General features: G+C 39.0%; 1 protein-coding gene across 2 annotated transcripts; it reads right to left on the bottom strand.

The window, feature by feature from the left end:
* Positions 1-531: 531 nt before the first annotated feature.
* Positions 532-10,783, bottom strand: LOC145394959 (proteasome assembly chaperone 2). Of its 2 annotated transcripts, XM_080268709.1 has the most exons (9): positions 10,627-10,783; positions 10,459-10,500; positions 9,559-9,630; positions 9,134-9,283; positions 7,297-7,475; positions 6,021-6,122; positions 5,025-5,130; positions 2,872-2,954; positions 532-873 (listed from the first exon to the last, which is right to left on the bottom strand). In XM_080268709.1, the coding sequence occupies exons 2-8, from the start codon at positions 10,477-10,479 to the stop codon at positions 2,877-2,879; spliced, it is 708 nt and encodes a 235-aa protein (XP_080124835.1). In that variant the 5' UTR covers positions 10,480-10,500; positions 10,627-10,783; the 3' UTR covers positions 532-873; positions 2,872-2,876. The 2 variants fall into 2 exon arrangements, with proteins under 2 accessions (XP_080124835.1, XP_080124834.1); XM_080268708.1 differs by having other exon boundaries at positions 10,459-10,783.
* Positions 10,784-14,088: the final 3,305 nt, after the last annotated feature.

Below are 14,088 nucleotides of genomic sequence, written 5' to 3'. Positions count from 1 at the left end.
AACAAGCAGTAAGCATGAAGAATATGCGATGGAATAATATGACTGTACCTCATGACACACAGAGGGGAGAGGACGACTTTGGGCTTCTTATTTAATGGCTCAAATAGCAACATATGGAGATCTGCTTAATTATCATCATCCTGACTTCTCTTCCCAACCAAGGATGTCATAAGGTAGATTCCACAGAGCATGAAAAACACCTGACAGGATGAATTTACAAGTCTGCCTTATTAGACCACACCCAATCATCACCCTGACTCTATCTCCTAGGCACACCTTTCCATACATAGGCACTAGCTGATTCACTGAGACAGCAGAGATCAGGTGAAAGACATGCATATGCTCACATGGTTAACTGTCATCTAAAAGTAAAATATTTTGAATCTCCAAACAGATCATTGCCTTGCTCTTAATCTTAACACATTATGTCCACAATGAATGACAAGAACTCAACGTAATGTGGTACACAATATAGTATGGTCACTAACAAGCACCTGAACACAAAACATCCTTTATTTTAACACAAGATATTATTGTCTGATTTGACAGAAACAAGACTACAGTGTTCAGATATGGAGTGGGAAAAAGAAAAAATATATAGATTTTGGATGAGAGTTGGCAAAAATATATCTCCTTGGAGAAAATGGTAACAGCCCATTATTTACCACCCCTCCATAGCTCCAAAAGGCCTGACGCTAGGCCAACGCATTCTAGATTGATCAATCCAAAGGAGGCCACCCTATGTCCATTGTAGTATTTAGATGGCTGAAAATCCTTAGGCCATCTTCTGGATTTGAAACGTGGGATGTTACCTCACACTCTTCTCCCAGCCGAGACTTCTATCAACCATACCACAATATCTCCCAGCACCATCTGGAAGAAGAGAAAGGTAAACTGATTATTACTCAAAGTTAGAATCCTGCCTACTATAACCCAGTTTTGAGTGGGAAAAGAGATCATGATGATGATGGTGATGTAATCCTTCAATGGGTATGGCCCACTAGACATACAAAGGAGTAAAAGGAATTGGCTTTTTTTTTTTTTTTTTTTTTTTTTTTTTACTATCATCCTACCCCTCCTCTTCTATGGCTTAACATATCTGCCATTTTATCTCCCTTTTGAAGTATTTCCTGAACCTAATAAAATTACCTGGAGTTGTCAATACATAATAAATAAATAGTGAAGTGAACATACTAATATAGTTTTTAAATCCTTGGATCCGATGATGTACTATTTTCCATTTGTTAATTTCTAATATGAGATAATTTAATAAGCATAGGAGAGTCCTCAAGTAATAATTTTAATGGAGGCTATATTTAAATCCTCCTGTTCAAAAAGTCTCTCCTAAACTGAACAAAAATGTCTGAGGACAGCAAGAAAAACAAACAAACAAACATCATGTTAACTGTCACTCTGATACGTTCACCCTAGTAACAGTAGCTGCAACCCTAGGTTCATCTTATATGTAAACCCAGTAGATGGCAGAATGAGGCTGCCCTTCTGCTGCCCACCATCCTCCCTTTGGGGGACAGGGAGGGGACTGAGGGACGTTTGTATATCCAGGCAGCTCCACAACCCGATCATATCAGTGCCACCAAGTGAAGGTGTTCCTCACCAGCACCCTAAGCTGAATAAGCTCATCTTGCAGCAACAAAAATAATGATATCACTGCAAAGGGACTGCCCAGTTCAATCAGATGACGTATTTTTCATTCTACTCTTGCCATCTCCTGATTATTTTATTCCCCTTAAGATAGACGTTTTGACCTGGAGGGGTTTGACATAACTTTTGGTAACCCTCTTCACTATTAAGGTGCTCTCCCAAACTAATATTGTCTGATGGCAGGAATCATCATCATCATCATCATCATTAACAACTCGACTTTTCCCACATCATATGGGGTGAGGTAGAAAAAAAAAATAACAACTAATCAACAGCATATGAAATGAAATGGACCACACACTTTGGACATGTGGAGAGAATGGAGAATGAAAGACTGACTAAGAGGGTGTATGTAGGTGAGGTGGAGGGAGGGGTAGACCGAGGATGAGGTGGAGGGATGGAGTTGAGAGGTATATGAGGGAGGGGGGGGGTGAGTTGGGGGGAGGGTAGTCAAATGGTGGGTGACAGAGCGACTTGGAGGCGTTTTGTCTGCGGCCACCCTTTGCGGGATTAGGGCGTCGGGCTATAGATATATAGATAGATAGACATTCTCTGGTTGAAGGGGTCACGAGACAATCCCACCATGGCCTTAGATCAATTATTACACTATAATCAGAGACAACTTTTTGGTCAAGAGGAGCAGGAATCATGTTAGGGGTTACTACTGTATTACGTGCAACTGTTCAAACCCTTGAGAGATGAATGAAGATTTTTCTACCATGAAAGTATGGATGTTTAAGCCTGTGGGATGGAGTTAGGATTCTGGGGGTTTGACTGGTGAGTGAATGAGTATGGCCTGTTTAACTGGGCAGACTTTTGGTTCATTCTATGAATTTTTAGTTCTTGCTTTCTGAATCCTACATTCCCCCATCATTAGGTGGAAGAAGTATGAATGATGATGATGATGAATGATGATGGTGGTGATGATGATGATGATGATGATGATGATGATGATGATGATGATGATGATGATGATGATGATGATGATGATGATGATGATGATCATCATCATCATCATCATCATCATCATCATCATCATCATCATCATCATCATCATCATCATCATCATCATCATCATCACCATAATGCAAAATGGGGCAATGGCATTGGGTTTGCTTCCTATCCTTAAATGTCCTGCATTACGGTAACCTAACCCAAGGCTCCTAAGCTTCAAAGGGGAATATATGGGACTGACGATATTTCACTTACCAAAGTTAATAAATGCCAGTAACTGCTGGTCCTCCAAACATGTTCTTCCAGGAAAATGGTATCTTCCAACTTGGTTCTTTTGCCTGAAAAAAAAATATGCATCTTTAGTACCGTACATGAAATATACTCAACTTTGTGTCTTGAGGTAAAATACTTAAAGCTTAAACTGCAAAGTGAAATGCTGGCTCCCAGTTTTTTTATTATAACTAATACAGCATGTGATGAGGATGGAAAAAGTCTGACCTTCATATTTCATTGCTTACTACACCACGTGCTGAGAGATGCAGGATGACCCTCCCCAATAATGACATGCATTCAATAAATTACTAAAAAAATAAGAGGCTTGCATTCCAATTTGTGACTTAAGGTTTAAACATAATGTCCTTCACTTCACAGAGCCAAGAATTACTGAAATGGAAAAATTTCACCCACATAAAAAGAACATGTTTACTGACATGATGCAACAATACTGGTTCAGCCTGGACCCTAAAATGCCAAGTTTGCCCAAAACTGTTGTATCTTTTCTATAAGCAAATCCCCTATGAATAAATCATCCATACTGACTTTGATGTAGTATACAATACAGTTGCTTCTTTTTTACAAAATCAAACAGTTATATCACATCCTAAGAACTGTCAAAAAATTAAATGAAACTGGTTTATTAATGTACAGTCACAGACATCTACAAATCTCTACACTAGTCTACCAAGCTCTTGTCCAGTATTTGCAAGTAGCACTGCATCATCAGCATACAACAAATCTGAGATATGCCATCCATCACCATTCAATACTAAAGACATCCCTCTCTCCATTACTAGGGGTTTTTACTTCTCTCATCACCCCATCATTATACAGTATGTATTGAACAACCATGCGGACATCACACAACATTGTCGCATGCCCACACTGATCGAGAACTATTCACTTGGATGCCCATTTACCCTTACACATGCCTCACTACCATCATAAAAACTCTTGACGGCAGCTTACCATCTACCCCGTATATGCGCAAAACCTTCTACAATCCTTCTCTGCCTACTTTGCCATATGCTTTTTCTTGATCCATAAATGCCATAATCCTTCTCACATGCCTTCTCCACTATCTGTCTCACTGCAAATATTTGATCCACACACCCTTTGCCACTCCTAAAGCCACCCCATTCATCGCTCACTAGGACTTCTGATATCCCTCTTACTTTATAATAATTCTTCCATATCTTCCATATACCTTCCCTACAAAACTCAACAGACTTGTGCCACGATGATTCTTGCACTCAATACGCTCACCATTATTTTTGTACAGGGGTACAATCACTGCATTTTTCCTCTCTACTGGCAAAGTTTCACTCATCCATGCCTTCTTACATATCTCCAACAAGCCTTTCATTCTGCTCTCTCCACTACGTTTAATCATCTCTGCATTCACCTCATCAACCCCAGCTGCTTTCTCATTTTTCTGTTGCTTCACAGCATTCTTCACCTCTGTGAGTGTCACGTATCCTGGCACAGCATTCCTTCCCTGTACACCCGCAACATCAATCATGTTAACAGTTGTTTTGCTCTCTCCATTCCCATTCATCAGACTTTCAAAAGATCTTATCCATCTGGTCCTTACTTCATCTCCATGGGTTAACAATCTACCATTTACATCCTTCACATTTTCACACTTCTTTCCACTGTCACTTCTACATTCTGTACCTCTTTCCAGAATAACTTCCTATTTTCAGAGTAATTTGCATTCATATTTCTTCCTAGATCATCATTTACCTCCTCCTTTTTCCTATTCACTAGTCTCTTTACATGTTTCTTGCTCTCAATATATTCAGCTCTTATTTCAATTGAAACCATGTTCTGCATCCACTCTAGCCACTTCTTTCTCTTTTCACCCAATGCTCTCCTAACCTCTTCATCCCACCAGGCCATACCTTTCTTCTTTATTGTTACTCTTGCCACATCACACACCACTTTAGCATTCCTAACTAAGCAATCCCGAAATACATTCCACAAGCTGTCCAGATCCATTTCATTTCAATTCACTGATTCTAACTCCTCCCCTACTTTGGCCCTGTATTCATCTGTTATTTCTTTGATCCTCAGCTCCTCTATAATACAGGCATGGTACTATACTGTACACAGAACAATCTATAATGTACCTGCACAAGCTTCTTCCAGGAATTCAGGTAATTAACCAGGCAGATGGCATCCAGTGTGTTGTCTCCTTCATCGACAAACTTAAATAACACCGTCACTGGGAGTTCACTGCAAAACGTTAAAGTATACAAATAATAAAGAAAACAATCCATAGCATACACTGCAACACTACATAATGAAGTGTTATGTGTCATCTACTTTGAGAAACTATACAACTGTGGGTTTACTGCAAAAATGAAAGCTTCACTTTCCCCAAGAAGAAAGGAGGGGGGACAGGAAAGTACAGTACCAAAAATAACTACCGTATATTATCTGGAATGGCAATACAGAGACAGATCAATAAATACAAAAAAATATATTATATTCAGTTAATATTATATGTACTTTTCTGGTTTTCTGCATTTGTCTCAAGACTGTGGGAAAAAGAAACTAAGGACTTGTGTTATATAGGCTACCGTACCGCTGCACAAAGGGTACCTGTACTGCTATCATACAACGGTAGTAGCTATACATTGTACAGTACACACTTCAGTAACAAATAACCCTTTATCAAAGACTTTCCCCTTTTGCATTTGTTCTGTTTCATTTATAATGGCTCCAATGTGCTTGCATACATCGGCACTGGTCATCTTATGGAGGCTCTCCATGCTGCTTGATCACTGGCAGCCTCCCTATTCAGTCCCTTATCCCTGAGGTCACAATAAACTACTACTTGGTAAAGAGTTAACTGTCATTCAAACATGAACTTGTTTTCAACACAAATGGGAAGGTGCACTGGTGATCAAAAGTTATGAATGAATAAATGTCAGAGCAATAAATCAAAAGCCATCAAAGTACAGTATCAAAAATTACATTTATTACTCAATACTGCTGTAGTCTTTTATCACATTTTAAATTTGAAAGTGGGAATTTCATATGTATGTACAGTATAAAGGTAGCTACTGTCTACATGATGAGACAATCTTAGTACTCTGGATAAAATCAAAAAGCGAACTAACCATGTATCGAGGAACTGCTTGACGAAACCTGAGCCGGAAAGGAACCTCTGTTTGATGCCTTCCTCTCCAGTCCTCTCCTCCAGCTCAGCAACACCCACACTCCTACCGGTCACAACACATAAGGTACAAGATGACTTAATATAACAGAATTTGGTACTGACACTGCTTGATTTTGGGTCACCCTGTACTGCCAAGAGCAAAAGTTCACAAACAAACTCTAGCCAGCATTGTGTCCTGCTTTCTCTATTTCTCATTCCTCTCCACTCATCAGAAAGCATCTTTCCTTCCTACACGTTGCTGCTGTGTGCTTCATACTGCTACAGGAAAAGAGCAAAAAATATTTCATGTAACACATTCCACTGCTCAGTAACAGGGTAGTGTCGGAGAAATTTTGATCACGACAGTATACATGATAATAAAGTATACTCTAACAAAGCTCTGATACAAATTATTTCTTTATATATATATATATATATATATATATATTACTCTAACAAAGCTCTGATACAAATTATTTCTTTATATATATATATATATATATATATATATATATATATATATATATATATATATATATATATATATATATATATATATATATATATATATATATATATATATATATATATATATATATATATATATATATATATATATATATATATATATCATCATATATATATATATATCATAAACTGTATGAGGTAAAAGTTGGCATAAGCTGCCATTTACTACAATCAACTTTGCTATTACATGCACTGCAAGTTACAGAATGACTGCCTATTATAGTGTCATTATTACTTAGAAGGCCCTGGCACCTCTTCCTTGGCATTATACTTTGAATGATGCACTTCCTGTTCAGTTATAAATTATTTGTATAATTTTAATACAAATACAGTTTCCATAAATTATATAGCTATAAGGCTTTTTAATCAACCCTATGCAGGAAAACTCTAGTACTGGTAAGAAGATAAGGAAAAGGAAGACGGCTTGGGATTAATACCTATTGACGACTTGAGGGCAGCAATCAATTTTTGCCAAGTCAAAGTCTGCTCTCTAGAATGTGGCAGGCAATATAATTATGATGTTGCATCCAAGTTCCCAACTGTACTGCTAATGAAAAGAACAATAATGAGTTTAATGGGGCCAAGAAATGAACTCAGATTCTTCCACTCATGTTTGATGTGATACGCCCTGAATTAGACTTCCCCAAGCTGAAGACAGAGGAGCTAGAAACTCTCCAAAGGTCACAAAAATATGTGATCCGGTGACATACTTGAGTGCCTCTAGCTGTGGGGCAGGAAGTCGGGTGGCGAGGTAGCGTAACTGGGAACCAGCGAGCTGTGTGGTGGTCCAGCGTTCATATGCATGACAGGATGACAGCATTACCACCTCCCTGATGCCAACACTCCCACACCACTCACACAATTCTTTCAGCAGGCTTTGTCTCTCTCCCTGAAGTCAACCAAATTCAATGAAGTATGCTGCTTTGTACAAGTACCATAATACAGTACATGAGATCAGGAAAAATTTCTACAGTATAGTACAAGTACATATATGATAAAATATTCACCAATCAATGTTAATCTTGCTTCAACAGCAATGGCATAAAACAGCTGTGCATTATGTGCAGTAAGGACAATATGGAGTTGGAAGGTAAACTACTTCATCACTTAGTTAGTCTATCTATCTATCTATCTATTGCCAGACGCCTCAATCCCATTTGGGGTGGCCACAAACAAATCGCCTCCACGTCGCCCTGTCCCCCGCCATTTCACTGCCCTGCTCCCAACTCACACCCCCCTCTCTCATATATATACCTCTCCACCCCATCCTTTCATCTCACCCTCGGCCTCCCCCTCCCTCTTACCGCCTCCACCTCACTCACATACACTCTCTTCGTCAGTCTTTCACCCACCATCCTCCCCACATGGCCAAACCACCTCAATGTAGTTAGTAATGCCAAAAATTATATAGTCATGAGCTTCGTTACCTACCACAAGAAAAGCACAAGTAATCTGAAAATTTGTTGCTCAAAGGGATTTAATGTGATTTGTTACTGTGTTCCTTGTTTTATGCATATCATACCCATGTGCTGTGAAGCAAAAAATTGTTGCTGGTTCTCACTTAAACTCTTATGATGTGTGCAGACAAAATCTATCTATCTATCTATAGCCAGATGTCACAATCCCGTAAGGGATGATTGTTTGAATTTGGGTTGACTGTTGTACAGGGAGGGGCATTAACCCTCCACCAACCCACTTGCTGACCCATAATGAACACATATGGATTGCTTATATAGTTACCACCCAGTGTTGTAAATAGTTTTCCGGCTTACAGGAAACCATTAGGCTTGTCACTCAATGTAAAGCTACCTGAGAAGTAATGAAGAGTAATAAAACGTGCTATGAAAGATGGGGGAAATTGGAAGAGAGGAGAGCAGACACAGAAAATGAATGATAAAGATAAAAGAAGCAGTAGGCAGCTCTACATCAAGTGAGAGGATGATGGAAGCCACCACCTACAGCTGACAAAAGGCTCCCTTAAATGAAACAACTTTAAGTGAGATTGAATCTGATTCTTGATTGACAAGTTAAAAGCATAAAAAGCTCTAATAAACACTGAATCCAATTTCACAACTTTCTAATGAATAATGAGCAACTTAAAAAAATATATATATAGGCTATATATATATATATATACTGGAGGTACTAATTCATCATCCTGCCATCTATCATCCTATCCAGTATTGTGCTGTCACATAAGGTGCACAGGGGCCTGAGTCTAGGCTACTCTGTCCACACAAGATGAGTGACCATTTGCATACCCCTTGATGGCATTATGCGAGCAATAAACCCCAATTACTATTTGACATTAGACCCTTATGGACAACTGGATGGAATATATAAACTCACCAGACCACTACATCAGTAAATCAGTACATACCATGAGGGCCCAAGGGCCCACTTTTTATCTTCCTGAATGCAACAAGAAACAGTCCCATACAGTAGAAAGAACTAAAGTGCAACAGGGAAGCTAATTTACCAAACTTTATAATGAAACAACTTTAAGTGAGGCCCACCAGTAACTGGGGCCCTTACATATGGCCTTACCTTGATGAGTGGAGACCTAATCTGTAATATAACAACATTCAAGTCTGGCACAACATGGATATCAGCACTTGTGGTGACATCTGTGGAGTCTGGGTTGTATGGGTCACCTCCTACCACCGGGTACAGAGCTGGGTGGTGAACAAGCCCAATCTGTAAGACAACACAACTTTAGTATCTTCATTAAATGAGGTGGTTTGTGCTGGCCTTAGATCCAGAGGTATTATTACAAATATAGCACAGAAGAGAACAAGGACTCGTAGAGTGCTATTAAGTGAACCTGTCTGACCTATGCTAGCTATATGAAAAAGACATAAAACAGAAAATTATTAGGATGATCCTGATCTCAGCTTGTATAAAAAAAAGGCAAATGAATGAATAAATAAATAAAATACTAAAGAGATATGAAACATGGTACCGGTACATACCTTGTGACCAGGTAGATTGTTGATAAGAAGGTCCACTGCCAACTGTCCAACATTGCCGACGCTGACAGATGGCTGCAAAACATAACACAAGTAATAACCTAAGTACCGGTAGCTAAACCAATTTATTTGTATCCATACATACCCATCATAAAAACCAGTCAATCTGCAGTGTAACACAAATAAATATGGGTCTTCCACGTACCATAGTTTAAAGTTTGATTTGGATTAATTCTGTACCAATTGATCCATTTCAGTTACCCCCCCCCTTTTTGTTGTTTGCTCTTTTAGAATGGCTCCAACATATTGCATGCGCCTTTATCACCTAATGGTGGTTCTCACACTGAACGATCTCTGACAGCCTCTCTATTCAGTTCCCTATCCCTGGGGATTCTAATCTAGCCTAATACAGTATGGACCTTCCAGTCCTAATGGAATGCCCTTACGAAAAGCCAACCACTTCCTTTTTTTTCTAATCCAGTTGCTTTTAAATAGACAATAATGTGGAGAAAACTGATCAGCTTCCTCTCTGAAGATCCCAGTGCCATGTAAACAAACACCAACACTGTAAGCATTATGTTACCTGAGAATGTACAGAGGAAAAAAGTGATGGTATTATTAGACAATAACATAGCCTATATGAAAATGAAAATGACATTGAAATATCTTAGAACTGTCTAAAATACCGGAAAAATGTATCAAAATCTTATAATTGTGTTTTGGCTGAAACGATAACAGAACCAATCTGTGAAACAGTAACTATTCCTAAAAATGTAATAGGGCTGAAAAAGCAAATTTACCTACCACAATGTACTAGATTACATGTCATATGAACATCCATAATTATATAAAACATATCTCAAATTACTATACGAAAGGTGTAACTGAAAATTCATAGCTTACCATAATCAATGTGTATCCCATCAAATTCGGTTGATCAACATTCTGCTTGGGAATGAAAATCATTTTAACTGGACTGTTTGACGAACTTTATCAGGATTTTTAGGTGTTGATGTGATGGATACTATGAAAACTTCTCTAAGGTATTGTGACAAGACTGACTTTAGAGACCCTATTATTGTCCACAGAGAAATATCATGATGATGATGCAGCTCTGCAGGAATGCATTTCCAACGTCCATCCCCCGGCGTTGTTCCTCGAATTACTTTTGCCGTCTTCAATTTTTCTCCCTCTTTCTCCAGATTTTGAAGGTATTTAGCTTGTTGGACTCAGTGATGATACTGAAGAACAGCTTTGTTTATCGGTGGTTCGGTGCAACGCTGAATCGGCAGTCATTTACCGAATCGGCACAAAATCGGCTCATTCGATTGGAAAATATTTAAATTCTTATCATCATATAGGTTCATACGCTATTTATCAGAAATTCAGTTAAACCTGTGTGTAATTTAATCATAAATTTATAAATCAGACGTAAGTGTCCTCTTTTAGATCGCCAACTCGCCTTGAAGACTTCTATTTTGCAGAAATATGCTAATTAATGTATTGACGGGAGTATTTTAACCAGTTTACCAATATTTTGATAATTACCCGTATTTATTTTGGGGATTTACCACAGATGACCCTGTACAGCATAGATATACTGTACAGTACGTCCTATCAACCTCAAATTTATCTTTATTATCATAATTAAACATGTTAGGTTAATGAGGTCATTAAGAAAAACAAAAAAGAAAAAAAAACTTCTGCAGTGCAGCAACCTATGGCGATGTTTTATTCATACACTTGGCTAAAAATGTATCCCATACAATTCGAACAGGGAGGCAGAAAATATCATGTACAGTCTATATATACTTTTGCATTATGACATGTAAGTATGTATGTATACACAGAGACAGCACTGAGACAGAGAAAGCAAAAACTATGGTGGAGGCGACGAGAACTGGTGTTTCAATATGGCGACCGTAAGTTACACACTCTCTACGGCAACAGCCCCTCCATGTTACATAGTGCTCGGCAGTGGGTCAAGTTCTTTCGCTAATAATAAATCTACCCGGGCATTATATCATTAATATATTGCATAAAGAATTAGTAAAAAAGTCGGCAGAATTTTTCGGAATACATACAGTATTACATCTTTATTTTTAAGTCGTAGTTAAATCATTGAAGGTTGTAATAAACTCGCAGTCTTTATTTTCCTTGGCTACGTCCCCAGCCGTCTCCAGCGCCATTTGTAAGACATTTCACATATTTACTGGCTCGTATCCATATTTTTGTAAATTTAAAAATGGTGTGAGTACTTCTACCCTATATAGGAGTCCATCCTTCTTCCGGGGAGTGTTTGTTGACCCAGGAGGGGATCTGTCCAGTTAAATCTGCCACCATATGAAGGCATTCCTCTCCCGTCTCATTCTTTGTATTGAAAGGCAGATTGTACAGCATATGTGTCTTATTTATTGATATATTTTAATATGAGAGAGGGAGGTGCAAGTTATGGGAGGGCAGTCAAACGTCAGGGGACAGGGCAACATGGATGATTTTGTTTGTGGCCACCCGTTACTTGTTTAAGGTATCTGGTTACACATATGGACAGATATGAAAGCCTGGTATCACATATGTTACTACATGTCATTTAACTCTTGTTCCCAGCTGATATTGTTCGTGCCACCACCAGACACTTTTACTACCAGGGAAACTTGATCAAGGTTGAGAAGGAAAGGACTAATGTGTAATTTATTTTTCAGGTGCGTGAGTTGACTCGGCCATAGAAACTGCTTACAGAGATAGGGAAGGGGGAAGAAGTAAGCCAAGTTAATACCATACTCAAGGTAACGTTCGTCCTACCATTTGCCCCCGTTCTCTGGTAAGAGTCTCCTTGTGAGAGGTGATTGGATTTTATTTTTGTAATCCTATCTTCATTCATATTGTTTGTTCATATAATTTGTAAAGACTTCACCTCCCCATGTACCTTAAAAATGATACAAATAATATGCAGGAGAACACTGTAATGTAATACACAAAATAAGTTGCCAGGGAAGAGGTGGTAAGGGACCTCGTAAGTCCCAAAATCATATGACCCAAGGTTTTCTTCATACAGTTTTTTTCCTTTTTATATATACAATAGTGTGAGTTTGGGTAGGGCAGTGTGATGGCAGAGGTCAGGGCAACATTGAGACCATTTGTTCATAGCATCCCCCCTTCCCTGCAGGACTATCAGGGTTTAGACATTATTATTATTATTATTATTATTATTAATATAGTGGGGGCACTCACCATCCACTGACTCGATGTAGCGCTGCTCTCGGGTATCTGCCCTTCCCTCTCCTCCATCCTTCTTTCCTTCCATCCTCTTTTGTCTTTCTTTCCTTCATTCTTTCCTTCCACCCTCTTTTGTCTTTCTTTCCTTCATTCTTTCCTTCCATCCTCTTTTGTCTTTCCTTCATTCTTTCCTTCCATCCTCTTTTGTCTTTCTTTCCTTCATTCTTTCCTCGTCCTTCTGGCTATGGATGACTTTACACTCTCTCTTCTGTCTTTCTTTCCTTCACTCTTTCCACTTCCTTCTGCCTGTGGGTGACTCTACAGTGAGTGACAAGCCAAATGGTTTCCTGTACACCAGGAAATCAATTACAACGCTGGGTGGTACCCATACCTGGTATAACCAAATTTTGGCGCCTGGTAGTTTAGTGGGTAATTAAGGTACTCCAGTCGGACTGGGCCGGTGAAGGTTGATATCAAGGGTTGGTTGGGGTTTATTGCTCATGTAATGCCACTCAGGGATGAGTGAGGCTGGTCATTCTCATCTTAAATGTCAGGACCAACTTAATAGCCCCGGGCTCCTACATTCCTCAAGGGGCAATGTAGGATTGGATTATGAAATAATGAAATGATGATGATGATTATTATTATTATTATTATTATTATTATTTATTTTCATTAGATAGGTAAATAAGTAGAAGCCTGTTAAAGTTCCTTTTTTCCCTATGAAGTAGATTTGCCACTTTTCCCCAAGCTTTAATAGTTGTTGTGGCCTCAGACTCATCTGAAATAGATACTCAGTGGATTGCAGGCATGAATTTACGTATCTGCTACAGTTCACCATCTTCCTTTATGGGAATAAGGAAGTACTTGAGGGTCTGTAACCAGGGATTTGAGCCAGACATATGACGTAAAATGGATCAGTTCAGCTTAGGCCTTGTGTACTAATAGGTGTAGTAGTTGCAACCCCAGGCGCATCAGAACATTAACTCTGGACTGCAGGCAGAGCTATCCTTCTGTAGTCCACCATTCTCCTGTTGGAGGATAGGAAAGGCAGTCTCCCTCCCCCCTGCCCCATTAGTGCCACTCCAGCACCAGTACGAGTTAATTAGCTAACATCTGTATTGAACACGTCAGCAGACAAAGGGTTAAATTATCAAACGGCCCTGAGATGGTCTAAGAACATGCCATATTTTCAGGAGCTGCCTGTGCTGCTCATGTTGCTGTTCCTGTTGCTGCTGTGTTGGTGTTACTAGTGCCAGTGAGGTTAGTGATGCTGCGATGTATGACAATGCTGCAATGGATGATGATGCTGCGATC

This window comes from Coenobita brevimanus, chromosome 29, assembly GCF_032717465.1.
Source record: "Coenobita brevimanus isolate Jiangsu-jjx chromosome 29, ASM3271746v2, whole genome shotgun sequence".
Lineage (NCBI taxonomy): Eukaryota > Metazoa > Arthropoda > Malacostraca > Decapoda > Coenobitidae > Coenobita > Coenobita brevimanus.
This window is presented reverse-complemented; position numbering and strand designations above follow the sequence as displayed.

Excerpts from the sequence above, each read along its gene's own strand:
- LOC145394959 (XM_080268708.1), bottom strand. The coding sequence starts at position 10,521 with ATGATTTTCATTCCCAAGCAGAATGTTGATCAACCGAATTTGATGGGA. Across the intron at positions 9,284-9,558 it reads ACAATCTACCTGGTCACAAG|ATTGGGCTTGTTCACCACCC; the intron begins GTATGTACCGGT and ends GTTGTCTTACAG. Across the intron at positions 6,123-7,296 it reads CCACAGCTAGAGGCACTCAA|GAGTGTGGGTGTTGCTGAGC; the intron begins GTATGTCACCGG and ends TGTGACCGGTAG.